The sequence below is a fragment of the Eschrichtius robustus genome, chromosome 20 (genome assembly GCF_028021215.1).
Source record: "Eschrichtius robustus isolate mEscRob2 chromosome 20, mEscRob2.pri, whole genome shotgun sequence".
Lineage (NCBI taxonomy): Eukaryota > Metazoa > Chordata > Mammalia > Artiodactyla > Eschrichtiidae > Eschrichtius > Eschrichtius robustus.
In genome coordinates, this window is record NC_090843.1 from 3,126,057 (window position 1) to 3,153,773 (window position 27,717).

General features: G+C 40.2%; 1 protein-coding gene across 7 annotated transcripts in view; it reads left to right on the forward strand.

Annotated features, from left to right (window-relative positions):
• KCNJ16 (potassium inwardly rectifying channel subfamily J member 16) overlaps positions 1 to 5,109 on the forward strand; it is a 53,737-nt gene extending 48,628 nt beyond the window's left edge. For 3 of the 7 annotated variants that reach the window (XM_068530926.1, XM_068530928.1, XM_068530930.1), the window contains 2 exons: positions 1,493 to 2,772; positions 3,456 to 5,109. In XM_068530926.1, coding sequence (XP_068387027.1) covers positions 1,581 to 2,772; positions 3,456 to 3,550 — 1,287 coding nt within the window. In that variant the 5' untranslated portion in view covers positions 1,493 to 1,580 and the 3' untranslated portion in view covers positions 3,551 to 5,109. Of the gene's footprint in view, positions 1 to 420; positions 1,006 to 1,492 lie in introns of all 7 variants that reach the window. The other 4 variants (XM_068530925.1, XM_068530927.1, XM_068530929.1 and 1 more) reach the window with 3 other exon arrangements.
• The last annotated feature ends 22,608 nt before the right edge of the window (positions 5,110 to 27,717 follow it).

A 27,717-nucleotide genomic window follows, 5' to 3' on the forward strand; every position in this document is an offset into this window, starting at 1 on the left:
ATCCTCCCTGTGGTCCACCAAACAAAGTGTTTAGTGTAAAGAGGGCCCGATCTCTGGAGAAGCAGAAAAATGATTCCTGTTGACTGGAGGGAAATTAACTCATTCCTCCCTTTTCCTAGCAGAGAAGGCGCTGGATAAGTACCTGGTGATTAATTGCCTTGGTTGGTTTCAAGGGGCGTCTCCATGTCCGGAACAGTATTTACGCCCACGGAATGTTCTGTGCTGCCCAGTGGCAGGATCCTCTGATCCAAAGCCTCCCCTCCCCCTTCCACGCCCCTCCGGCACCTGGCACAGGTAGACGATGTGGAAAACATATTCTAGTGATTACTAAACTGTTACCATTGGGCCCCAGTGACTCCTTTTTTGGCAGAAAAGTAACTAAGGACCATTTGATACTGAATGTTTAAAACTTACTTTCAGGTTTGAGCTGGAAAACCATTGGCCTATATCAAGGATGCTAAAAGCAATAATAACAGTATGTATCCATATAACTTGATCTTTTAAAGACTGAATGGATTTGGAGGGAGGAAGATGATTTTGCTGTGAAACCCTCAGGAATACAGTGGTGAGAGGAGTCCAATTGCAGCATTCTCCCTTTAAGAGGGAAACAAGATTAGCAACCTTGGCAAATTTTCGGCTTCTTTTCAGAGGGAAAGAGAAAAGCTTCCAGTGTCAAAAAAAAAAAAAAAAAGAAAAAGAAAAAAGTAAAAGAAAGAAAGAAAAAGAAAAAAGAAAATAGGATGGATGTTTTGAAACAAAGGCAGAAGCAATTTTATACTTTATTGAAAGCTTACCTGGGAGTGGTTTTAACTCCTCTGGGGTTAAGAAAGATTTTTTTCCTCTCAAGACCGAAGGTGGAGCTAGGGTAAAGGAGTTGAATCTGAAATAACATCCCTGTCAGTTCTGTTCTGTCCTGAAAAGTACACAGGGAAGAAAAATCTCCGTGGAAGAGAGAGGAGGCTACAGGTGCCGAAGGCAAGCGACCATCTATGATACAACCTGTACGTAAGTTACATTGTAACAGGAACCTAGAAACCCTTAATTGCCTCCTTTTTCTAAGGAAAACCATCTGACTTAAACAGAAAGCCTCTAAGGCGGCTAGACAAATACCCGAGTTCTATTTTGCCTTTTTACATTACAGATTATTTTGTTTTCTAAATGCCCTCAGGCCAGAAGAGTCTACAAAATGAAGACAATTTTTTTTTTTTTTTTTAATGTCAGGTCAGGAGAGGTAGTGAGGACTCATTTGGGATAATCATAGTGTTTACTGAAGCCTTATGCATGTATAAGAATGTTATTTTCTCTAATCGCATATTTTGTTCCTGTAATGACTGCGTTGAATTCTAAACTGAACTGAGTAATCAATACTTAATGCCTCTATCGTGCAAATGAAGTCTTAGCTGTTTCAGATGGCATCAGATTGCTTCAAATGGGGCACATTGCTCTAAAGATGGAAATTAAAAGCAAGTGTGTCGAATTTTCTGTTTTTCAGGTTTGAAGTGAAAACTCACAAATAGCAGCACCCCTAGAACAGTCGCCGCCCCAGAAGTCACCCGGATGCCCAAAGGGCATTAGAAAGCATGAGCTATTACGGCAGCAGCTACCCGATCGTGAACGTGGACCCCAAATACCCAGGCTACCCCCAGGAGCACGTTCTAGCCGAGAAGCGAAGAGCAAGGAGACGTCTTCTCCATAAAGACGGCAGCTGTAACGTGTACTTCAAGCACATTTTTGGAGAATGGGGCAGCTACGTGGTGGACATCTTCACCACCCTCGTAGACACCAAGTGGCGCCATATGTTTGTGATATTCTCTTTATCTTACATTCTCTCCTGGTTGATATTTGGCTCTATCTTTTGGCTGATAGCCTTTCATCACGGAGATCTGTTGAGTGATCCCGACATCACGCCTTGTGTGGACAACGTCCATTCCTTCACGGGGGCGTTTTTATTCTCCCTGGAGACCCAAACCACCATCGGTTATGGTTACCGCTGTGTCACCGAGGCATGTTCTGTGGCCGTGCTCGTGGTGATCCTTCAGTCCATCTTAAGCTGCATTATAAATACCTTCATCATTGGGGCTGCCTTGGCCAAAATGGCAACCGCCAGGAAGAGAGCCCAGACCATTCGGTTCAGCTACTTTGCCCTCATCGGCATGAGAGATGGGAAACTTTGCCTCATGTGGCGCATCGGTGAATTCCGCCCCAACCACGTGGTAGAAGGCACGGTCAGGGCCCAGCTTCTCCGCTACACAGAAGACAGCGAAGGGCGGATGACGATGGCATTTAAGGACCTAAAGTTAGTCAATGACCAGATCATCCTTGTCACCCCAGTAACGATCGTTCATGAAATCGACCATGAGAGCCCCCTGTATGCCCTTGACCGGAAAGACGTGGCCAAAGATAACTTCGAGATTTTGGTGACGTTTATCTATACTGGCGACTCTACCGGGACTTCTCACCAATCCAGGAGTTCCTACGTTCCCCGAGAAATTCTCTGGGGCCATAGGTTTAATGACGTCTTGGAAGTGAAGAGAAAGTATTACAAAGTGAACTGCTTACAGTTTGAGGGAAGCGTGGAAGTCTATGCGCCCTTTTGCAGCGCCAAGCAACTGGACTGGAAAGACCAACAGACCCACCACGTGGGGAAAGGCCCGCCCACCCGAGGACCCCGCGCATCCGACACCAAGGTCAGAAGAAGGTCACTTAGCGCCGCTGCCATTGTCAGCAGCTGTGAAAACCCAGAGGAGACCGCCGCCTCCACCACGGATGAGTGTAAGGAAGTACCTTACCAGAAAGCTCTCCTGACTTTAAATAGAATCTCTGTAGAATCCCAAATGTAGTCCTGAGTTGTAAGCACGAGGGCTACCAGTCAATTGTTTTTTACCGCCTAGCCAATCGCCTTAAGGCAAGTAGTCATAAACAGAGCTTTTAAAGAAGGTGATAGCTGTCTTTGATGGTGAAGGAAGATAAATAGAGCAGGTTAAACTTGATAAAAGGTATCTAAACATGACATCGTATCCAACTGTTTAACTTTTTTTTTTTGGCTAGCAAATTTTGTGTTAGGGGATGCTATTAAGAGGCCTAATGGATTAATTTACATTTCATCTCCTTTTGTTATTCCGTATACTTGTATAGTCAGGTGGAGATATAATATTCAATAATGGGGAACACAGGACACTGGGATAATAGAAAGTAGAAAGGAAAATAGCATGAATAATAAAAATTTTAAATGGATCCAAATTGAGAGTATAATGAGTTACCTATAAAGACATGATATCATATAATCAAGATGCGCAGGGAATGCGTTCGGTAGATTGTAACATTGAGCTGTTAAACTGTGAGATCAGTCCCTGTGTTTGGTCCCCAGAGTGTCTCGGTATCAGCTGGCAGAGGCAGTGGCCGTAGGAAGTAACAATGCCGCCGGTTCTGACGGTGAATCCCCTGCCATTTGCCAGGTAACGATCAAGCAGTGCTAGAAGCTACTTTTTCTCTCATCCGTGAGGCAGAAGAAAAGTTGGCGTTATTACTCAGAGAGGTATTTCTCTCTTAAATGCTCTGTTTGACTCCAACAAATGGCTCTGTGTGGAGGAGCAGAAATAAGGCAAACCGGAGCTTTGTAAGGTGGGTGACAAGGGGACTGCTTCTGTCCACCTCCCCACACCTTCTTTGAGGACACAGGATCGGGATCCTGGAGATGGGGCGAGGGAACGGAGGGCCATAAACATCCTCAGACTCTTTGAGAGAAAGCGTGTTCCTGGGTCCTGGAAGAAGACTGGAGCTCTGGCTACACAAGGGATGGAACCCTTTTTTTTTTTTGGGCAGTTGCGGCGGGGTTAGCAGGTGGGGAGGCTGAGAGGGGAAAAGTATTTATTTGTGCCTAGAAGCAATTATGTATGTTTCCTGTCTTGGTCACTTTAGAAAACACAAATAACTTGAATTGTGAATTTTAAGAAACGCTTCCATTGAACTTGGAACAATCATTTAAATGCAGGATTTTGTGACTATAATTAAGGTGATTTTAATGCACATTATGAAGTGGATCAGCTAAGTGCTTTAGAATTGCTTAAATTGTAGGGCAGGAGATAAATGTGTATACTCTATTTCCACGTTAAAAGATGTTAATTATGATTAAACACAAATCCAATCATCTACGAGTGAATAGTCACTCACTCTAAGCTTTATCAGTTGAAGACTTATCAGCTATATTCCGAATTATCTGTGTTATTTTTTACATTGTTGCTGAGCTGGTAATAAGTATATGCCACAGCTTTTTATTTGTTTATTTTATTTAAATATATATATGCACACACATAGTTTTTGCTTTTTTCTGGAAAATCTCTCTCTCTCTCTCTCTCCCCCCATTTAAATTAAAGCACACAAGTAAATTTTACTGAATCCCAGAGTCCAAGATTACCAATAGAAGTAAAATGTATAGGTCTATAAAGTTTTTCTTCTGTTCTCCTTCTTTTTTCTCCTTTTTCCTTCTTCCCTCCCTGCTTTCCTTCTTTCCTTTTCCTCCTCCTTTCTTTTGCCTGTGAGCAATAAAGTTATTTTATGATGCACAAGTGCAAAGCTTGTATTCCTGTTGTTGTATGGATAAGAGATCTGTTCAGGTCACAGGTTGCAAAATTGTCCTGAAACTTAACGTCAGAGTGCTAAATAATGCATTTCTTTTTTCCAGTCTTGTTTCAGGAATGCAAAACCCATGTTTTTAAAATTGCACATGCCCTGTAGATTTGGATTTTGGAGCAGCAATTACTCAGCTAAATTAGAATATTACAGTCTACCAAGTAGAAAACAGCCAACACTACAACAAACAAACTTGCCCCCTTTCCCCCTTTTTTGGCATGTTTCACACCCATCTAGTTTCATTCACTTTCCTTCCTGGACTCTGCTTGTTCACGATCTTGCTTTGTTAGTATCAGGATAGAGGTGTCAATGTCCAATAAATACACTCTGTCGGGCTATGTGCCTCTTCCATCAAATTCTCTTACCCAGAATAGAATGTACCATCAGCAACCCCATGTAATATTTATCTCCCATTTTCTGTTTAGATTGATAACACACTTTGACACCCCAATGAGTTACTTAATAATAAAGATCTTAAAATTGTGCAAAAAAGTGTGTGCCTGTGCTAGTGGAAATTCTGTGGGTGTGGTCAGCAGGGGGGACAGAGCACCAAAACTGAGATTGCTGTTTCATAGAGTTAGGATGTGGGCAGAATTAGAAACCATTTTTCATTCGTTTCTAACAGCTTGCAGAGCAGCTCTATTCAAATGAATAATTAAGTGCTCCTGTAAGCATTGCTAGAAACCTCCCTGCAAGATAGCATTGCTAGTTGGAAGTGCTCTGTCAATGATGAGAATATTTCTTCTTCTGGCATTCATCTCCCCCTAAAAAAGACATTATTCAGTAGACCTAATTAGAAAATACATCGTGGCATCAAGGCACTGCTCCACTGTGTTTTATAGCCTGGGAGGAGGGAACACAGGAAGAGAGAAGGAAAGGCTATTTTCACGGACCACCAGCTCATCAAGTACCCTTAGGTGCTTTGCACAGATACACTTAATCCCCACACGGAAAACAAAGGGGTGGATATTTTTCATTTCCACGTCATCAAATATCTCATTCTTAACTTTATCCTGACTGACACATTCCCAACTGGGATAATAAAGTGCCCAGCTTAAAAAAAAAAAAATTCCAACTGTGTTTCCCAGTCTCTCTTGCAGCCGAGGGTGGGGTGGAGGGCATGCTTCTGTGACGTAGTTCTGGCCCACGAGATGCCAGCAGAGCTCTCTGGATGTGACCTTTAGGAAAGCTCTTCGGCTGAGGCTGACTTAGCTATCAGAGGCCCTCTTACCTTCACGCATTCATCCTGCTTCTCGCCTGGACCTCGAACTTGGTAGCTGATGCTCCTGCAGCCCTTCTCTTGAGAGTGAGAATCAGTCATGCTCCTTACAAGGGAAACTGGACAAGTAAGAAAGAGTGCAAGCCTAGATCGCACATCTGCAGACTTCTGCAGGGGTGGCAATAAATACGATTCCAAACTGACAGAGTGAGCCGTAGCTCTAGAGGGAATTAACCAGGAAGCAAAGGCTGGGAAGGAAAAGAAGGATGTACAAGTTATGTCCAACCTGAACTTGTAGATGCCATTTCACGGAACGGGTCTCTGTGGAAACCAGAGGATGGTTTCTGGGAGAGTTGAGGAAATACCGCTATGATTGTAAAGCAAATACAAAAAGAATTACTTTAGGCCTGGAAATCCCTCTGAGACAGTGAGGGGCTGAGTGACCTTGATAAGATAATGGGCCAGGCCTGCTGTCGGGCTGCCCGTCATCTTCTTCCATCCCTCCTGCAGAATTACATTCTGTGTTTTAAGGGGACTCTCACTAGGGCTGGTGACCTGAAATCTCTGGAGACTCAGGCCAGCAAGCACTGTGCAGCTTGGGCAGAAAAGCAGGACTCGACCGAGGCTGTGTGTAAGAACCCCCAGCGAGATCAGACTGCATGAATTCATCCACAGGGATTCTGAATATATAATACACCGAGGAACCCAGACCCTGACTTTAAATATTTGTATTTCGTTCCGTCTGAGTTGGCCAGGATATGTGAAGTAGATTCTCTGGACCACTCTCCTTTAAATGATTGGGCACTCATTCTACTCTGTTTAAAATATTCTATTAGTTCCATCCATTATAAGCATTGATTCTTCTGTTCTGAATATTCTGTAAGGCACTATAAGCCCCTGAGTTATTTTTTTTTAAGGTAAGCTTCGCCTTTGGACTTCTAGAAACATCCTTCATGCCCTTGGCACTCTCTAAATCACAAAGCCCTGCCCCACTTCTAAATTTGCTGCGGCCAATCTCTCAGTCTCTAACTTTCACTTTTAAAAGAGCACTATGACCCGTGCTCTGGAGGAAAAAACTTGTGGCACCACACACAGAATGCAAGGAGGAATAACACAGACAGACAAAGCAGCAGGGAGGCACTTGGCAAGTTCTCTGCGAAGGCTGTCTTGGGTGGGAGAGCTTTAAAAATGAAAGCTAGTAACTGAGACGCAGTTTGGATCCATGTGTGGGCAGAGAGCAAGCAAGGCCTCCTACAGGGACGTTTTCCTGAAGAGGCAAAATCCTCGTGTTGCCTGGACACCGTGATTCCTCCACGTTGCTTTGGAGCCTTTCTTCAGTAAGGAAAACCTTACGTCCAAGTGAATTCCCAAGTTCCTCTTTCACGGCTCTTGGTTTACTAAAGCAACTTCACACAAGCCTCTGACGGCCGTGTGGTTGGGTCATGAGATTTGGCCAGGGGCAGGCAGCGTCTTGCTTCATCAGGTCACCCCGTGCTCCTTGCCTCGGGAAATATCCAGGCCTGTGGTTTGGGATCTTTTGTGCAGAGTTTGGAGACTTAGGTCAACATGGCTGAATGTTTCAAAGTTCAGTAGACTCAGCTGCTGAGCACCTAGCAGGGAACGTTTAAAATTAAATAAACTCTTGCCTTTTGCTGTTTGGTCTCATTGATTTATTCAATTTTGTAAATACTACAGAGTAAAAGAATACTGGATCTCGAGTCTGTCTGTCATCCCAAGAAAAAGCCACTGGGCTGAGATTGAGAGGCTTCTAAATAATGAAGGTAACCTGACCTGGGACATCACTGATGTCAGGTTCTCTGTGAAAACTCTGGAGACTCCACAGGCTGCCGAGAGAGAGACAGGTTAATCATTTCCAGTTTTCAGCAAGCCCGGTGGATGAAAACCCAAACGGATACTAAGTCTTGCTAAATTACATAGCCAAAGAATGCTTTTTCTCTGTGCTGTCATTTACCGCTGGGCTTATAAAACCTTCTTAATCACTATCTAAGTAACGTGAACTTGAGACAGAAAAGCCCCGAGAGGTTTAGGCCCTGTGAAAACTTCTTTACAGCAAGTTATCAGAAACCTTCAAATTTCCACATAAAATACTTCTGTCACGTGTGCTGCACACTGTGGTTAAAGGCTCTTCACTTGAATTGGAAGCACATGTTGGAGATCAGTTATTTATCGTGCCTTGTGCTGCCTGTTGATTGTATCCGATAGCAGCTTGCCTGGGGAGGGAGGCTGGCCACGGGGCCGGATTCAGGCGACAGGCAGCATCTGCCAGCCGCTGACACTTCCAGATGCAAAGATTCTTCGGACATCGGGGGTCATCAGCGCATCTAGTCAGAATCCATTTTACATAGGAGGAAAAATTATCTGCCCAAAGAGACAAAGCTTCGGAGACGCAGCCGAGGAAGAAATCACCACGACCGACGGCCGGGGCTCTCTGGAATCCCCAGAGGCGATAATTGGTCCTGATATGCTGCCGGAGATAAGTTTTCTTCTGTAATCAGGAAATGGGAAAATTGACCCCTTGAAGACCCGCTGTTAAATAGAAGCCCGTTATTTTCTAGAAGTGCTTCGGAACGGAACTGTTGATTGGCCGTTGATTTTTTTAGAGAGGCTGGAATGTGGGCAAGGTTTGGAAAAAAAAGTGTGGGAAACAGCTGGTAAGAGCAACGATGAATGCGGATAATCTTTTCTAGAATGTAAACAAAATGGTTGAATTTTAAAAGTCTCACCCGTTTCCAGGGCAACGCTAGTGCACAGTGGGGCACAGCCCTGAGCGTGGACCAGCCACCAACCTTTCACCTTGGAAGCAGGAGCACTGAGTCTTCCTGCAGGGCCAGCCTTCGGGGATAAGGACACACGGTGAGCGGTGGGGTTTTTCTTCCAGTGAATGGATATGCTCCATTCTTTGAGGCAGGCCCTAAAAGGAAAGGAGACCAACCTGAGACAGACCCAGACACCTGGGCTGACAACGTTTGCTCTTTTTAGTAGTCGTACAACCTAGAGCAACTTAGCTGGAGTTTCTGATTCCTACTTTCCTTATCTATAGTTTTTCTTGCTGATTTAAGCTGAGACTGAGTGCAGGCTTCCGGACCAGACTGCCTAGGTTTGGATCCTCTCTCTATCTGCTGTTTGCTTCCCGCGTGACTTTGGGCAATTTTCTTAACTTCTCTGTGCCCCAGTTTTCTCAACTGTGAGGTGAGGAAAATAATCGTACCCATCTTACAGCTGCTGTAAGGATTAAGCGAGATAATATTTGTAAAGTGCTTAGAACAGTAGCTGGCACAGAACGAATGCTAATAATTGTGAGCTATTATTATTATCGCCAGCAGCAAAGTCTTAGGTTCTTTTAGTGTTTTGCCAATTAATATACGTTCCTTAACTTTTAATCTGGACTTATGCCAAAGGAAAAAAAATTAAAAGGAGCAATCATTTGGTAGAAGGAATATAAATGATTGCCATCCAAATGTAAATGATTTGTATACGCTCTTACCCAAACCACTTGGGATGAAGTAAATCAAACTTCTTCTCCATTAAGTGAGGCATCAGGATTTAGTAAAATGGTGCTTTGAGAATAAAAATACTACTCTACTCAGATACACTGAAGGCTTAGTGAATGGTACCAAACCAAGGAAAAGCCAGACTGCATATCATACCGTGTACCCCCCCATTCCATGTAAACCACCTGCTGGGTATTAACTTCAAGCTGTTTCAAAAGGTGTTTAACTTTTACAATACCATACGTTATACTCAAACTTCTCAATATTTTTCACTAAATTAGAGGGGTCCTGGGAGGAGCAATCTCAGTATCCAAAAATGATCTATTACGACCCAAATAAGCTGCTGCAAATTGAACTTGGAGAAACTTGGTCTATGATGTGCTGGTGGCCCCAGGATACGCGAACCACCCAGGAGACTGGCTGCCTCACTTCAGGTGCCAGACAAGAGGTGTTGAAGTCATTTGGGATGAGGAAGAACAAGTCTTTTTCTCTAATGTGTGACATCCTATTGTAGGAGGGTCATGGACTTTCAATCAGACGGAAGTGGGTTCAGATTCCAAATGCGCCCTGTGCCAGCTGTGTGAACTTGGGCAATTTCCCAATTGTCACTGAGCCTCAGTTTCTTCTTGAGTATAAATGGAGATAATAATACTCACACACACGTATCCTGATACACTCTTCACAATCCATATGTATGTGTGCACGTGTGTGTGTGTGTGTGTGTGTGTGTGTGTGTGTGTGTGTGTGTGTGAAGATATACACATAACTCCCTGGCACTTAGGAGTTGCTCAATCAACTAATATTTCCTGTTTCCCTCTATATCTATCAGTCCTAGTAGCATGTTTCAAAGGAATTTGAAAGCAAAAGCATTGTTAGCTATAGCATTAGAATGCTTTATTAATGATCACAAAATTATTTTTTTCTAAATATTCATGCTTTCACTGTGATGTGTAGGTTGATGGCTGAGGTCAACTTTCTAAATCTATTGTCTTCCCGCTCCCAAGAGTAATTCATTTTACTCCCAGCACTGCCACTAACGAGCTGTGGGATTTGGGGAAGTTACTCAACCTCTCTGGTCCACAGTTTCTGAACACTCTTGGTTTGCTTTATATTTTTTCGTGATTCTTTGAAGCCACAAAATGTGATGTCTTCCCCCTCACTTTACTTCTAGCCATGACTTTTTTTTTGTTTCTTGTTTTTTTGTGTGTGCTTTTTTCATTAACATATGTAATTTACTACAACCTTTCCTATTCTTTTGATTACTGGACTATCTAAATTTAACAGAACAATTCCCCTTTCATGTTATTTTCTGCTTCATTTCAAATCTTTCCTTAATGTATAACTAACTGTGATGTACACTGAATACTTCTCATGATAATAAATCAATAGTTCATTTACAATAATAATATCTGTTGAACTTAGTTTTCAGATCTCATGTTACTGTACTTTTAAAAAATTGGACTTAGTTTAAATGGCAAAATTTAAGGCATTTAAAAATGACACAAGTCTGATTTCATAAAAAATGAAATACTGCTTTTGCAATTACAAAGGTCGGAAGCAAGTAGTGGCATAAAAAAACGTAGTCACTAAAGTACAGCACTAAGATTCTGAGGAGGGCAACCTGAATTTACGACCAACGAACAAAGGGCATCAAATATGCTATTAAATTGTTGAAATGCCAAAAGGCTTAATCTATGGAAGTTGGGGGAAATGCTCAGCCAAGGATGCTAGTAGCCCTTTGTGTTATTATTAACTGATGCATCTGCAGATCGGTGATTGTGCAGTGAATGACTTAGACAACTGTACCTGGCCAGCCTGTGTTTCATTTCCATTTGGGAAAAAGTGGCTGCTCTTTTATATCCTCCCGATAAGTATGTAACTGACTACGATCGCAGCACCTGGATTCCCAGACCCCAGTGACCTCTGAGTTCCCTAAGCCCTGAGGAGAGATGGTCTGATCTCAATGCCAAACAATCATAAAATAAACGGAGAGCACATTGCAATATTCTGGGGTTTCTTTCCAGGATCACATCTGGTGTGGAACTGAGAGAAATAGCAATTTGCAAATAACAAATCTGAACCAAAGTTTCCAAAATGGCTTTTTTATTCTTACATTATAAATAAATATCAGAGTAGTCATGAAAGACTAAAGCTTTGAGAGCAACATCTGATTCATCAAACAATATAAAGTTTTGTTTATCCTTTTCCAGAAATGTACAATAACTTACTATTATCTAAGCTGTCATTTTAAAGCTTTGGACAATAAATAAAGGATCTGCACACCTACTTGTGTAGGTTGGGGCTTCTGGGGGTTGGGGATTGGAAGAAAGCAAAATATTAACGATTTTGCAGGCAGAAGGAAGAAGATAAAAACATAAATAAAGACACTTTCTCTTTTCACCAAAGGCTAGGGCGATGTGTTGGTCTTTTGGAATATCATAATGATAATAATAACAACAATATTAATAACAGCAATTATGTAAAAGCCTCCAGTAATTGCAATTCTATTAGGAGGTTGAGTCTTTCTGGTCACCATTGTGCCACCTTGTGGTCACGAGAGAACACATGTTTTTTTCCATGAAGTAAATCCATTAAGTTTTTATTTTCCGCCCTCACTTCTAGGGGATGATATTTGGAAGAATAACTTGGGAAGCATGTTGCCAATAAAGCCTAGAAACAAAATATAATGGGCACCATTCAACTCAAAAATCGCATATGCTTAAAAGTGACAAATGGCAACGGTCTGAGGATGAAGTCCATGTACCAGATTTTCCCTCTGCTACCTAGACATGGATTATACATTTAGAAGATGAAATTCGAGTTCATTAAGACGGCCACTCTCGATCTACAAATACAGGCATCGAAGTCTGGACCATCTCCATTGAGAACCTAATAAATAATTTAGCAGTCTATTTATAGCATGAGAAAGCAGCCAGCATTTAGGGATCAATGACCAGTATACTGTATGAGGATAATAATCATGTCAATGCATATATAGAAGCAGTTTAATAAACACAATTTTAATAATATGAGTGAAGATTTGCTTTGTAAATAGGTATATTATCATCTTATAATGTTTATGCATTTCAAAGAGTTTTGATATTCATTTAAAGGATTTTTCTGTTTTCTGAGTTCCACGTATGTCAGCATCCGGATGTGAGGAACAGAAAAAAAGAGGACTAGCCACCTTCCCACGTAGCACAGTCTGCTGGCAACTAAATAATATATTAATATTTTGTAATCAATTCAGAAATGGCCACTGTTTTATATTATTAGTGCTTGTTTCATCAAGCATATAATTTTTATCAAGGATGAAAGTATCAGAAAAAAAAAAAAATGAAGTTCCAGCAATTCTCTCATTGTAAATAGCGCGTGTGTGGAGAATGAGAGAATGTAATAAATTCTCCTAGATGCGTAGCCATGCTCGTATGGGCTTTAAGTCTCTTCATCCCTCGCTTGGCCTCTGTTTCTTCACGTCTATATCTGTGAACTTCTCCATCTCTCCTCTTCTCGTTGTCTATATCTTATCTCCCTGTCTTTCTGTGTCCCTCTTTGTCACACTCTCAAAATTAACCTCGACCAAATTCTAGGAGGTGGACGGCTCTAGATTTGAACCCTAGCTCTGTGGGTTACTAGCCGTGTGCCTGTGGGCAAACTACAGTCATCCCTTGGCATCCGAGGGGGACTGGTGCCAGGACCCCTGCGGATACCAAAATCCCCCGATGCTCAAGTTCCTTACATAAAATAGCAGAGTACATTTGGCCCTCGGTGTCCGCGGGTCCCACATCCCCACACATACCCCGCGGATGGGTTGAATCCCCAGATGCGGAACCCTCGGATACAGAGGGCAGACGGTACTCCACCTCCAACTCAGTTTCCTTATCTGTGGAGTGGGCCTAAAAGTTCTGACCTCATAACGTTGTTGTGACAATTAAATGACGAGTTGCATGCAAAAGCACTTCAGACAATAGCAGCGCGGAGGAAATGTTCAGCGCTTGGAGACTGTCTCTATTTTTATAGTCTGAACAAAGATCTCTTCTCAATATTCAAATCCCTGTCGTCATAAGGTGTTGCAGTACTGCCTCACTTAGAAACATAATGTCACCATAAATTAGGTATGTATCTCATAGAATTTTAAAACACAAAAATCTCCCATGTACCTCTTCTAACCACTTTATCAATGAAATGATAAGAATCAGAAAGCATCTTGCCTAGCATCCCATAATTAAATAGCAGAACCCATACCTGATCCATACCCTCTACCTCTATGTACTTTCCCAGTGCTGTGGCAATGAACAATGGTTCTCATTCCAAACCATGGCTCTATTTTTTGACCTTCCTTCCTTACTTTATCTGTCTATCTATCTATCTATCTATCTATCTATCTATCATCTATCTATTTTCCAGGTCTAGAATTATCTCAGTCAGTGAGATAAAAGTTTTCAGTCACAGTACCTGATTTTTCTAAAATTCATTCATTCATGTATTCACATATTGAGTGTCTACCTTGTGTCTGGTCATTCACAGACATTGTAAAGGCAATAATGAACTAACCAGAAAAATAATCTTGCCCTTTTGAAACTTACAGTCTAGTAGGAGAGACAGAAAGTAAAGAAACAAATACATAATTTAATGCCAGGCATAGTTAAGTGCTATGTAAAAAAAATAAAGGGGTGTATCCCAGCAAAGAGCGATGGATGCCATTTTAGGTAGGGCAGTCAGGGAAAGCCTCTCAGTTGAGGTAACATTTTCTCAGGAACCTAGAATAGAGAAAGTAACCCATGTGGATACCTGCGGAAATAGAATTCCAAACCAGTGCAAAGGCCCTACAGCAGAAACAAGTTTGAGCATCTGGGGAAGTAGCAAAATGGAAAGAGTTCAGTTTTGTGTTTCAGATGCCTATTTGATACTCCAGTGGGAACAAACAGTAGGAAGTTGTGTATCCATGCGTTTTGAGTGTGGGAGAAGGTCAGGGCTGAGGATGTACCTTTGGAAGCCTTCTACATAGATCTGTAGTTAAAGGTATAGGCTTGCATGAGCTCTGCCAGGAACTGAATGGTGGCTGGGGAGCAGGGTACCAGATCCCGGGATGCTGAAACATGGTGAGACAGAGACACAGAAGAACTCATTGACCATGGACTTGAGTGTCTGCCTGGAGTAAATGCCTGACTCAAGGAGATTCAGTGAAGGACAAGGGGTAAGAAAGTAAGGACAACTTTAGAAAACTTTTGATAGACAAGGGAGAAGATAAGTGCAATAATCATAGCTGGAGGGAAAGACAGGGTCAAGGCAAGCTTTCCATTTCTTCTTTCTTTCTTTGTATTTTTCTTTCTTGTGTTCGTGGGAGGTCGTTGAGCATGTTGATGAGCAGATGGGAAGGATCCCATAGAGAGGAAAAAATAGATGATGTAGGAGAGAGGAGATAAAGAAGTAGAGTCTTTGAATAGATGAGGAGTGGCATCTCTAGTCTACAAGTGGAGGGAGGGTGACATCGGAGCCACAGGTACAGGAGGGAAAACAACCTATCCAGGTAGAGATGGAGAAGTGAGTTTCAAGGTGGGGTAGAGAGGACTGATGGTTGAAGACATTATCTTCTCTCTGCTTCCTTTTTTTTTTTTTTTTTCCCAGTATGATGAGAAGCAAGGGAATCAGCTGAGAGTAAAAGGTATTAGAAATTTGAGTGGAGATTGAAAATGTTCAGATCCTCATCTCAGAGACCAGGGGTGTGAATGGACTAGGGGAATAGAATAGGATTGCCAGCCGTCCCAAAGTCCCCTCTGAGGTTTGTGGTCATACATTTAATGTGGTACATATATACAATGGAATATTACTCGGCCATAAAAAAGAAAGAATGAAATAATGCCATTTGCAGCAACATGGATGGACATAGAGGTTGTCATACTGAGTGAAGTAAGTCAGACAGAGAAAGAGAAATATCAAGTGATATCACTTATATGAGGAATCTTAAAAGTAACGATACAAGTGAACTTATTTGCAAAACAGAAACAGACTCACAGACTTAGAGAAGGAACTTATGGTTACCGGGGGGAAGGGTGGGGCAGAGGTATAGTTATGGAATTTGGCATTGACATGCACACACTGCTATATTTAAAATGGATAGGGACTTCCCTGGTAGTCCAGTGGGTAAGACTCCACGCTCCCAATGTAGGGGGCCTGGGTTCGATCCCTGGTCGGGGAACTAGGGATTGAACTAAGGATGCTGCAACTAAGAGCCCGTACGCCACAACTAAAGATCCCGTGTGCCACAACTAAGACCCGGTGCAGCCAAAATAAATAAATTAATTAATTAATTTGAAAAATAGATAATCAATAAGGACCTACTGTATAGCACAGGGAACTCTGCTCAATATTATGTAGCAACCTAAGTGGGAAAAGAATTTGAAAAAGAATAGATACATGTGTATGTATCACTGAATCACTTTGCTGTGCACCTGAAACTAACACAACATTCTTAATCGACTACACTTCAATATATAATAAAAAGTTAAAAAAAATAAAGTAACATCAGCCAGCATGACTGTGTGTTTTTCTTCATCTAGAACATTTATTATAAAGCTTAGTTCCCAAGAATTTATCCGTTTAAAAAAGTCCAGCTTTCCGAATTAACATGCTTTATTTTTGCGAGTGGCACATGCACTCACACGATTCAATAACAGAGATAACTAATTTGATCTGCTATTAAAACATGAATTGTGAAGATCTAGCAATTAGCAGCTAGATTACCATTTTGGCTCAAGAAGGACATCCTACCACATCAATATACCAAAGAGAAGATAACTCTGACGCTTTGCAATCTGCCAGCTCTCCATCTCTCTCTTTCTCTCTCTCTCTCTCTCTCTCTCTCTGTTTGGTCATAACAATACAACCAACTGTGGAAGGGAAATGTGTGAAGTGTGTTGGGTCTCTCTCCTAGCCCAGGGGCCTGGATACTATTTCACACACTGGTTAGTAACAAAGCCTAGTGAAAGGGGCTGAGGGCTGAGTGCGTGAGCTGGAGAACCATGAATCTGTTTCGAACTGAAATTGTTCTGCAACAGTGGCCACCTGGCTACTTTGGGTCAACGCTGGGGTTGAATAGCAATCAACTGAGAAACGAAACTTTCAAGCATTTATTTGTCCTCACGATAGTTTAACTTATTGTTTTTCCATTTAGATTTGATGTTTTTCTTCCACATGTGTGTATAATATCAAAACTGGGCCTTTCAGTTAAAGCCAACTGCATAACCAGCTGTATACCCTTTGTTATATACCCTTGCTGTAGACTTCCTCCACCATGGACCTTCTCCATGTCCACTTTTTTGGAGTCGGGGAGGCGAGAGAGTCCTTAATGAATCTGGTGCAGCCTTCATTTGGGATCCATTCTTTGATATCCTTTTAGAAAAAAGTCTTTTTAAATTCAACTCCTAAGTTTATTTTTCATGCTTTTAAAATTCCCTCTTATAGAACACACAGTTAAGGAAGTTTAAAGTCTAATAGGGTTATTTGCAATCAATTTATCAGAACATAAAAACTAAATAAGTTCATTTTTCATTCCAAGTGTTCTAAAGAGTGAGTGACGGAGTCACATCTGATAACAGGTGTTTCTGTGAATAAATGAAGTAGTTGTAGAGCTGTGTTTGCGTTTATATTAGGGCATGCGTGACCGTATTGATTCAAGGGCATGTGCAAAGTGTATTCTTGAAAATATTGAAAAATAGCCATTTGTGATGTAAACTAAACTCTATTTTAATGGCTATTTTGGGGCTACTTAACTTCAATATTTGAATGAGGGGCATGCTCATATTTACGTAAAATGCTTTGTCGGGTCACTAGAGTAAACCATTGATTTTTGTTGATGATCATAATCTGTAAACAAGAGAGAGGCTTCCAAAAACTTGCTGGTATGGTTATTTACAAAGGAAACACTCTTGAAAATATCCACTACACTACCTTCTTGTGTTCTGATTATTTGCAAGGATGGCTGCCAGTCTGTTTAGTCTTTCCAGGAGCCTCTGTGAAGGAAATCCATATTCCTGTAAGAACATTGTGTTGAAAAGACACAACATTATTGTTTTTAAAGGCATATACAGTTATTCGCGATGAAGAAAGAAGGCAGTGGTCTCTAAGTTAGCATTTTCTGTACTGAAAACTACAATGATGATGACGATAATAATGTCATAATAGTAACAACACCTCTAGATCAGCCTTCAGAGGTCATCAGATTAAAGTAACTGTGCAAAAACAAAGAGAAGAAATAAGATAATAAAGCCATGTTGAATGTCATAGAACTGAAACCCCCCAAGGCATGGAGAACCAAGGTAATGACTCTCATTGAACTGTGTTTACATTATAATCATTTAAATGATATGACTGCCAGAGGACTTAAATTCATGCAGGAGTTTTTAAAATTGACTATAACAATTTTATTTCTAGTAGATCAAATTGCTAAGAGAGCCAATAAAATAAAGTACAATTTATGCCATTTTAGTGTGGCCAAAGATACCACAGAAAAATAACTCTAGGCAGAACCTTGTTCAACTCCCTCTTCAGGGTAAAAAAAGACAATTCATTTGTCCATGAATTTTTGATGAATATTTAACCCCGAAGATCACTCACCTCCCTTTTTCAAATAAAAAATTTTGATATTAAATTTAATGGATTTGGGGAACTCCTCTATTGTTTGAGGTAATTCATATCATCATTTTCATTTAATTAGAATAGATTCTGAAACTGAAAATTCCATTGCAGTGGAATGAGCTGGCTTTATTTCTTTTTAATATTTGATGAATTTTCTTCGTGCAGTTCCTCATGAAATACAATCATTTATTATATTTAAAATCCCATCATCTTCCTATTCGATCCCTCCCCGTTAGGTTTCTCTTTAATTGACTCTTAGAGGCAAATTCTGAAAAATGTATGCACCTATGCCACATAATCTGAATGGCTAATTGTTCTCTCTGGAAGTACAGCCATTGATGCTACTATATACTTGTCTTAAGGAAAAAACAATGTCCCGTGACAAACCTATGAGAAGCAAGCTCACTGAAAATCAAGATTTTTAGGAAGATTTTTCTTTCACATGTTAGAATCTGGTTTTCAGGGTCTGCCTGTGGGTTTAGCATTTCATGTTCATAGTGCAATGACAAACAGGGGCAGGGGAATTCATCATGGAATGGGCTGCAGTTTCTCTTCCTTTTAAAGAAAATATTCAAATGAGCAGAAGTCCAAAAGCCCTATATCTATCTTTAATCTGAGCTTTTGATATTAAAGGAAATTTGTCTTATAGAATAGGATTAAATTAGACTTATAGGCACATTTAATGGGCCTCAGGGAGAAAAGACCGAACTTCTATGAATTCCTAGAAATGTCTAGGAGGAATAAGTTTTAGGTGACTTTGTACTTCAGTTCCTAGAGGAAATTTACCAGGATTTGCAAACTAATCCAATTTGTTCAATTATTTGTTGTTTTTGATGTTGTTTTTTAATCACTACACGCTATTAAGTGCAACACAATGATAGCTGATGAGATCAAATTAAAGACTGGTTGAACTGAAGCAACACAAAGGTAAATAATTACCTGGTGGTTTCACAGACTCTCAGATCCCTTTACAGACCAGCAAGCTTGAAACAATCTAGCTATAAATTTACCAAAATCAATAAAATAAACAAGGTTGAAAAATAGGTCCAAATGTACTCAATCTCTGTGGAATCCGTTTTGACATTCATTGATTTTAAGGCTTGATATTAATAGTAACCTTAACTCTATTTTACGAACCCACTTGGAAGCCACTTAATTTTAATATGGAAGTGAATTTGATCAAAATATAGCAACGATAATGAGTTTCAACAGAAAATGTGTGGCGGTTGAATACATATTTTACAATCATTATGTAGTTAATCCGAAAATAAATCTGAGGATTTATCACCACTTTAACAAGGAGGCCTCAACAGTTAAACAAACCCTTGAATGAAATTTATTCGGCCTTCTAGAATCCGAGTATCAGGAGCAGTATTCCCATCCTTTTGACTCAGCTTGGTCTTACACGCCGTTGCATTATCCTGGTCCAACAGTCAGCAGACCTTTCTCCGTAAAGGGCCAAATAGTAAATATTTTCTGTCTTGTGGGCCACATATGGTCTCTGCCTTATCCTCTCACCTCTGCATTACAGCAGAAAAACAATCAGAGACATTATGTAAGCAAATAAGCATGGCTATGTTCCAATAAAACATTATTTATAAGTCCAGAAATTTGAATTTTATAAAATATGCAACTGTCACAAAGTATTCTTCTTCTTTTGTTTTTTTTTTCCTACCATTTAAAAACATAAAAACATTCTTAGCTCACGGGCTGTATAGATGAGGAGCCAGATCTGGCCTGGGGGCTGTAGTTCGCAGACCTCTGTTCTATGACCATGGGAAGGATAATATTTGGATTTAAAATATTAGAAAAACCCAGGTTTCACGGAAAGGCTTTATTTCCTATGGGTCTTATAATACAAAGGTGTTCCCCTACCAAGTAGTGTGTATCTCTGCTCTGGGTCATTTTCTTGCTGCAGATAATCTCCCATAAAAAAAGTTCAATCTTATATTGTTTTTCATGAACAAAAGAAGGAGGATATGCTTGGGAGAACTCATTTAGGAGTTGCGTGCCAGGGTAGTCCCTGCACGCAAAGAATTTTTGGAAGAACTGATTTTTAAAGAAAAACCTTCCAACGACGCTGACTCTGAATGTTTCCTTATTTTTCCCTGGGTTGCTACTTTTTCCATTTTAATTCAGTTCTTCATCAAGACTTCTAAGACTGAATACTATTTAGAATCAATCGTATTGAAAAGTCCCCAAGACCAGTTCTAGATCTCTGCAGATCTAGGTATCTAGATATCTAGGTATCTGCAGAAAAGCACTGTAGCGTTTTTCCTGGAGGAATCTGTGTGCAGACAGCAAGGAAGGAGGAGGAGAGGGGAGGAAGAGAACAGGGCTGCCTTGGCAGGGTGTCCCCTGAGTTGTTGCTGCATGAACACAGGCCCCCAGATGCATCCACGGCCAAGGGCAAAAGTGCAACTTCTCTCATCACTGTGACAACTGATGTCCTTGCTCTCCAGCTGATGGAAAATTCCTAGAGGAAGAAGGGAAAAGGGAAAAGGAAAGGGGGCTGGTGGATGGTTAAGAGATCTGAGTTGAGAGAGGGAGAGGCTGCCCCTACCTCCCCACTCGGGCTCTGCCCACTTTCTACTGGTCCAGGTAAATCCCCCCCTGAAAGCTCAGTTTGCAGCAATGAACTCGTTCATCTAGGGAAGCGTCCACTACAGGTTGAAGACAGGAAAGACTTTGGCATCTGTCTCATTCACTCTTTGAAGCATTTGATCTCATCAATAAAGGAAAACAAATTGGGGTCCTCTATTTTTCCCCAAACACTTTTCCCCTGCTAGACAATCCTCTTCCCATATTTTGCAGAAAGAAGGCAGAGCATGATGGTTGATGAAAAGCGGTATTATCAGAGACAGTTTTTTTTTTTTTTTTTTAACTTAAACCACTGCAGTGACACTTATCTGCCTGTAATTCTTTCTGAAGCCAAGTCCTCTGGCTATTCAAGCCATTTCCCTTCCTAGCAAGTTAGGTTTGGGGCAAAGCAGTTGTAAGTCTAGTACTTTTCAGTCAGAATCAAACCATCACAAACCAATCACATAGGGCTGCTCCCTACAGCCCAATAGTGGAGATGATTTTCCCATGATGTAATGAATCTTTTAGATCCTTTGGAAAGAAAACTCACCAGCAAGTCCATCTCTGTCTAGAGATCCTTTCTAACGAGAAGGCTGTTGAGATCATCTAACGTGGGTAAAAACAGTTCCTTTAGGGAGAAGGTTTTTAGACCAGAAGCATTAGTTATGGGGGTTACCATTGTTACTCCTTTGCAAGGGAGAGAATAAAAGTGTAATCACACTAGGTCATGTGTAAATTTATGCTGTTTTTACTGGCGCTTAACCCTTTTCCTTCCAGGAATTGTTAAGTTCCTTTGCAGTCATAGATCAGTCCTTGGGTACGTTCTCACCAAGGGTGACTGTTTGACGGTAAGGTCCCTCAGTGGACCAACAGAATAGAAGTCAGGTCATGTAACTGACTCCCTGGAAATTACGTAAGAGAAATAAATACCTTGGTATTTGCACAGAAAGGAAATTATGAAATTTGCTTCAAGCATGAACTCAGAGACTCTCTCAAAATCAATCCTGTGAGAAAAATTTTTCTTGGTCTGAGGGGGTCTGCAAAGGATTTAGGGGTGAAATCTTTTGTAGGAAAGACCTCCAGTTCCTATGTGGCTTGAAACGGGCTGCAGGTCAGGCTGCCTTCAGATGGAGACTTGGAAGAGGGTTCAGGAGACAAGAGAAAGAACAGAGCATCTGTCAAGGCCTAGGGTTCTTTCTCGTTTTCTTGTCTTTTCTTTCATTTTTGGTTTGATGTCCTGGCCTGTAAGTCAATTCACAAAGAATGCTTTCCCTAACGGAGGAATAATTTTTAAAATGAATTTTTTGCGGGCTGGACTATCTCACCTGCAGGACATGGGTTGGTGTTTTAGATGATCAAGCGTGCATGGTGCTTTTTCCAGCATGTTGCTTTGTAGGTTATGCTTTTCAAGGCGGCCTGTGGAGCTGGAATCCCACAGATCCTGAACTGCATTTCTAGAGATGAACCAAATACTCAATTATGATAATCATACAATGCTGAGTACTCTGCCTTGATTACTGGCTATATTTGGGTCCTAGTCCCCCCCCTTTTTGATAGGATTTGAAATAACGTACAGACCGTGGAGAAAAAAAATGAACCAAGACAAGCAATGCATAAGGAAAGAACACAGCGAGGGGTAAACTAATTTCTGTACTTAATTCACTTAGGGAAGAGTGCTGACTCATTTTGAGCCCAATATTAAAGAGCCTTGCATAAATTTCCATCATACTGCTTGGGTTTTGAAACTATGGATATGGCATTGGTGACTAAGTCTTTTGTGCTAAATGATGCTTTGACCAGGCAGATGTTCAGAGAACTTCTGCAAGAAAATACAAATAACCCTCTCATTATTGTCTGCTCTTCTAAGGAAACTGCTTATGATACATATACTTAGCTAGTGTTGTACGGAAATATTGACGCTGTTTAGCCTCAGAGCTTTATAGTTATTCTACTGTCGGAAAATATTGAGAGAGTTGCTACTATCTACTTTGAAGTTTTGATATTTTAATACATAAGAAATATGGGTGCAACGGATGAGTAGATGATTTTTTAAAAATTGTAAATTGTAAGATACAACTGAACTCTGAACACCATAAAATCAGAATCATGACAGCAATTTGCTGAGAAATGTAGTCTCAATGCTGACTACAGCTCTTCTGTCAGACTGAAGCAACTACAAGTCAAAATTCAGCTGTCTTCAACCTCTTAGGAGGATTTTAGGCGTGTCATCATTATGTCAACAGATATAACTGTGTGTGTGTGTGTGCCTGAATGTTTAGATAAACTCTGAATTTGCTTTCTGCCAATTAATTTATTAAGTACATTCCTTCCTTTACTTAAACCTGTACTGAGGAGGCACTACATTTTTATATAAAAATAATAGACATTAAGAGCAATAGCTTTGGGGTTTGTCCTTTGCCCAAGTGGGAAATATATCATTATTTTTCAAGGATTTTTTTTTGGAAGCCTATTGCACGTGTTAACACATATGAGAGGTTTAATCTCCTAACTGATTTTTTTTTTTTCCCCAAGTTGACTTAACAGGTACAGTGTGAGTCTACACATATTTCAGTTTACATGCAGGGAAATGACAATCAGTTTACAAAAAAGCATTATTTGTGATGTCAGTTCCTGCCTGGCTAACTTGGTGACTCAGTTATGCCAACCCTATAAAAGAATAGATTTTGGTATAAATACAAGTTTTGAAATGAGATCTTCTTTAGTGATAAGAAGATCTGAAGCTGAAACACCAGGAACAGAATTTAAGTCTGTGTTGTAAACTCAGAGTTTCTCTATTGCTAACCATGGAAACAATTTTCTAAAATGCTTGTTAGTGATAGTTATAAAATAGTGATAATTCATTTGAATTTCTGTAACATTTGAAATAAGCTGGATGTAGCTCAAATCCACATGCAGGAGAAGAAGTATCTGGATTTGGTCCTAATCAGTACATTAAAATATTAAGCACCTATAAGGTGAGTAGTGACATAACTTGGGTTTTCTTTTAATAATCATATAATGCTATTAATGTTGTTTGTTCTGTTATCATTTGTCATTCATGTTATTGCCAATAGTAGGATACGAGCATTTTATTTTTGCATAGTTGTGATACATGTTTTATTTATTTGCAACTATACACAAGGGCTTTGAATACTAAAACATACCTTTATCAAAAGCCTGGAATTAAATACCATTTGAGGTTCTATGCCTGCAGTACAGAAACTGGTCAATGACGGAGGAAAATTTTCAATCAAATCCTCAGACACTGATCAAACTTATTTTTAACATGGAAGAAATCCTCCCACAGCATGAAAAGTGAGCCACACATTGGGAATTAGGCTCTGTGTAAGGAGTAAAAGGTCAAACTTTATATACTATAATCAGGGTAAAAACAATTTGGGGGGAATTACTAAGTGTCTGTGAAAAATGTAAGTCCTATTCTAGGATTTCTAGATTTGTCTGAGCAGAGAGGCTATGAAAAGTTATGTTCTGCAGAAAGTTGAGGAGGAAACTCTGGATGTGAAATCAGCAGGCTTAGAATCCGTATCTGCAGCTTCCACTCAGACGAGGAGCTCTCTTGGAACATAATTTCTATATCTCTGTTTCTTAATAAATTAAAATTGGGACTTGGGAAATCATATAAAAAACAAAACAAAACAGAACAAAAGATCACATGGTAGGGCTGCAGCCAGAGGCAATGGTGGAAGAAATGACAGATTAATGTTGCAACAGCCCTGCTTACATCTCTTATCTTCCTACTCACACATCTGTAGATCCTTCCCTGTCTAAAGAATAAAGTGTCAGCTCCTCGTGCTTGTCTTAAGGGTCTAAACTCTGGCCCAAATTTAATGCTCAATCCTAATATCCCTTTACTTGTGAATTTATACAAATGCTGACCATCAACTGGAGAATTCACTTTACTTTCCTCCCTTATCTAATACCAGTTTATACGTCCAGATGTAGCTATAATGTGCTCCTGAATGCCTCAGTTACTTACCTCTTCATTTATGATTTTAGCACATAATAAGGCACTGCCATAGACTGCTATGTTATTTAAAGATTTACTGTGCAAAAATATCTCTTTAAAATATCTTGGGACTTTCCTGGTGGTGCAGTGGTTAAGAATCCGCCTACCAGTGCAGGGGACACGGGTTCGAGCCCTGGTCCAGGAAGATCCCACATGCCGCGGAGCAACTAAGCCCGTGCACCACAACTACTGAGCTTGCACTCTAGAGCCCGTGAGCCACAACTACTGAGCCCACGTGCCTCAACTACTGAGCCCGCGTGCCTAGAGCCTGCGCTCCGCAACAAGAGAAGCTGCCGCAATGAGAAGCCCGCGCACCGCAAGAAAGTGTAGCCGCTGCTTGCCGCAACTAGAGAAAGCCTGCACGCAGCAAAAAAGACCCAACGCAGCCAAAAATAAATAAATAAATAAATGAATAAACACATTTATTTTTTAAAAAATAAAATATTTTATTCTTCCAACTAAGTTATTTACTCATCTTGTCATTTTCATCATCCTTAGTAGCAGTAGCCACGGTAGTAGTATAAACAACTACCGTGGTCTAAGTGACTGCTATGGGTCAGGGATTTCATGTACATTATTTCTAATCTCTATAACAATCTTTCACAACTAGCTAGATCAATGTTGCAAATCATATCAAGCTGACCGGAAGCCCAAATTCTCCCCACTGTGCAGTTCTATCACCATTGTCAAGGTCATAATTTAGAACATCCTTGAAAATCAATGCACTGGATATAATTTGAAAGAACTGCAATTAAAAAAAAAGTTGTGGGCTTCCCTGGTGGCGCAGTGGTTGAGAATCCGCCTGCCAATGCAGGGGACACGGGTTCGAGCCCTGGTCTGGGAAGATCCCACATGCCGCGGAGCAGCTGGGCCCGTGAGCCACAACTACTGAGCCTGCGCATCTGGAGCCTGTGCTCCGCAACAAGAGAGGCCGCGATAGTGAGAGAGGCCTGCGCACCGCGATGAAGAGTGGCCCCCGCTTGCTGCAACTAGGGAAAGCCCTCGCACAGAAATGAAGACCCAACACAGCCAAAAATAAATAAAATAAATTAATTAATTAAAAAGAAAAAAAAAAGTTGTAAGAGATCATACCCATATACACTAATATGTATAATATACATAACTAATAAGAACCTGTTGTATAAAAAATAAATTAAAAAAAAAACCAAAAAATACACACAAAGAAACAAACTGTCAGTCGAAAGGAAAGCTCCACTAGTGTCAGCTTAGTGCGAGTGAAGAGAAGACAAGAATCCAAAGTTGAAGTGAGGGTTCTTCTGCCCCTCGAGAGCTCTGTTTTGGCAAAGGGGAGTTCCAGGCAGAGCTCTGGCCCTTGAGGCTTCTGAGGAGGAGTTGCTACCATCAGGACAAGCATGGATTTCTGTACATGAGCCCCTTTGGCAAACTGGTGACACCTACAGACCTCTTCTCAGCGTAGTGTTTTTAAATGCATCAAATGAAATAGGTCAGATTGCAAGGGAGGCCGATTATATTAAAATAAAGCTATTAGAATATTTTTTAAACCTGCAATATGGTAATATACATGCCTCTTTTAGTAATACATTAAATAACAAGATCTAGCAGCAGGTCTTATAAATACCATAATTTTGAAGTAGTTTTGAACTTGAAAGATATTTTGAAATGTCTACAACGACTCCAGCATGATGTGAAAAATCCATGATTTGTGTTGGTGACAAAGTCAAGGTCATGCTAATATTACTGTGATTTGTTGCTTACATTACAATTGGAAAACATGCCAAATTTCAGTTAGAGATGAGTGAAAATAAAGATGTAATTTATTCCCATGCAAGTTCACAAACCCTAGATTAAGAAGCCCTTCAATAAATTCTGATAGTACCTGGAAGAAAAAAAAAGAGATCGTACCCTTTGACCTGGTAATTCCATATTTGGAAACCTACTCTAAGAAAACAGTAAGAGATGACGATAAACATTAATCTACAAGGACAGTTAATACATCCTTGTGAGCATAAAAAAAAGAATATAAATGCGTAAGAATAGGTGATGATTAATTACAGTATGGTTCATACATATTATGGAAATAAAATACATGCAAACATTAAAACATATGCTTACAAACAGTTTTTGATTACATGACAAATGCTTAAATATAAAAAATTTGGTACTCATTTTTCAAAAAGTATGACAGCATTGATTTAAAATTATGAAAAATAAAGATATAAAAATAGAAACAGAACTAAAGGACAAAGGGAAAGAGATACCCAAAGTATTTATAATGGTGGGAATATGAATTTATTTTATTTTCTGTATGTTCCTACATTCTTCTATATTTGTAATGTTTATCTTGTACGTATCTCACAATGGGCATATATTGTTTGACAATTAAAAAAAAGACTTAAATACACTTTACACTTAAAAACCTACACACATAAACTGTTAAAGCCCATACCCCCAAACTTAGATATTCAGGTATGTATGTAACCTTTCTTTCAAAAGTATCATTACAGCATTGTTGACATTACTCAAAATACGTTTTGCATTTTCTTTGTAGCTTGTGGCACCTTCCTTAAATGTTTACAACAGTGAGGAGCATTGATCGAGTGAAGTTGTTTGTTTTGTTGTTGTTATTGTTATCGAAAAAGCCAAGTTGCGTGCATCTTATGGCAGGGCTATCAGGTCAAAGGGACCACCATCTGTGTTAAAAGGGAATGAACCGAAGCTGTAGAATATTACCTTTAAGAGTGCTAACCTGCCACAGATAACACAAATGAAATGATCATCACAATCATTGTGTTAAGAATGACAGTAACGTGAGGTCTGGCCCTAAGATGAATATGGCATTTTCGGAGTGTAATTGTCTCACTCACATGAGATAAATAAAGGCCTCCAGAGCATAACAGAGAGAATTTACTAAATAATAACTCAGCTGCTCTGGAAGTGTGAGCTTCTTAAAGAACCATCCCACTTACTGTTGTTGGTTTTAACATATTTGATGGAAAACAAAGATATATTTAATGGACAGAGTAAGCATTCAAATGATTTCTCATAAATGAGTGTATGATTTTCTTGGAGAGAAACGTATAAACATATGCATATTTGCAAACACACAGGTATCTTACTTTTCCAGAGCTCTT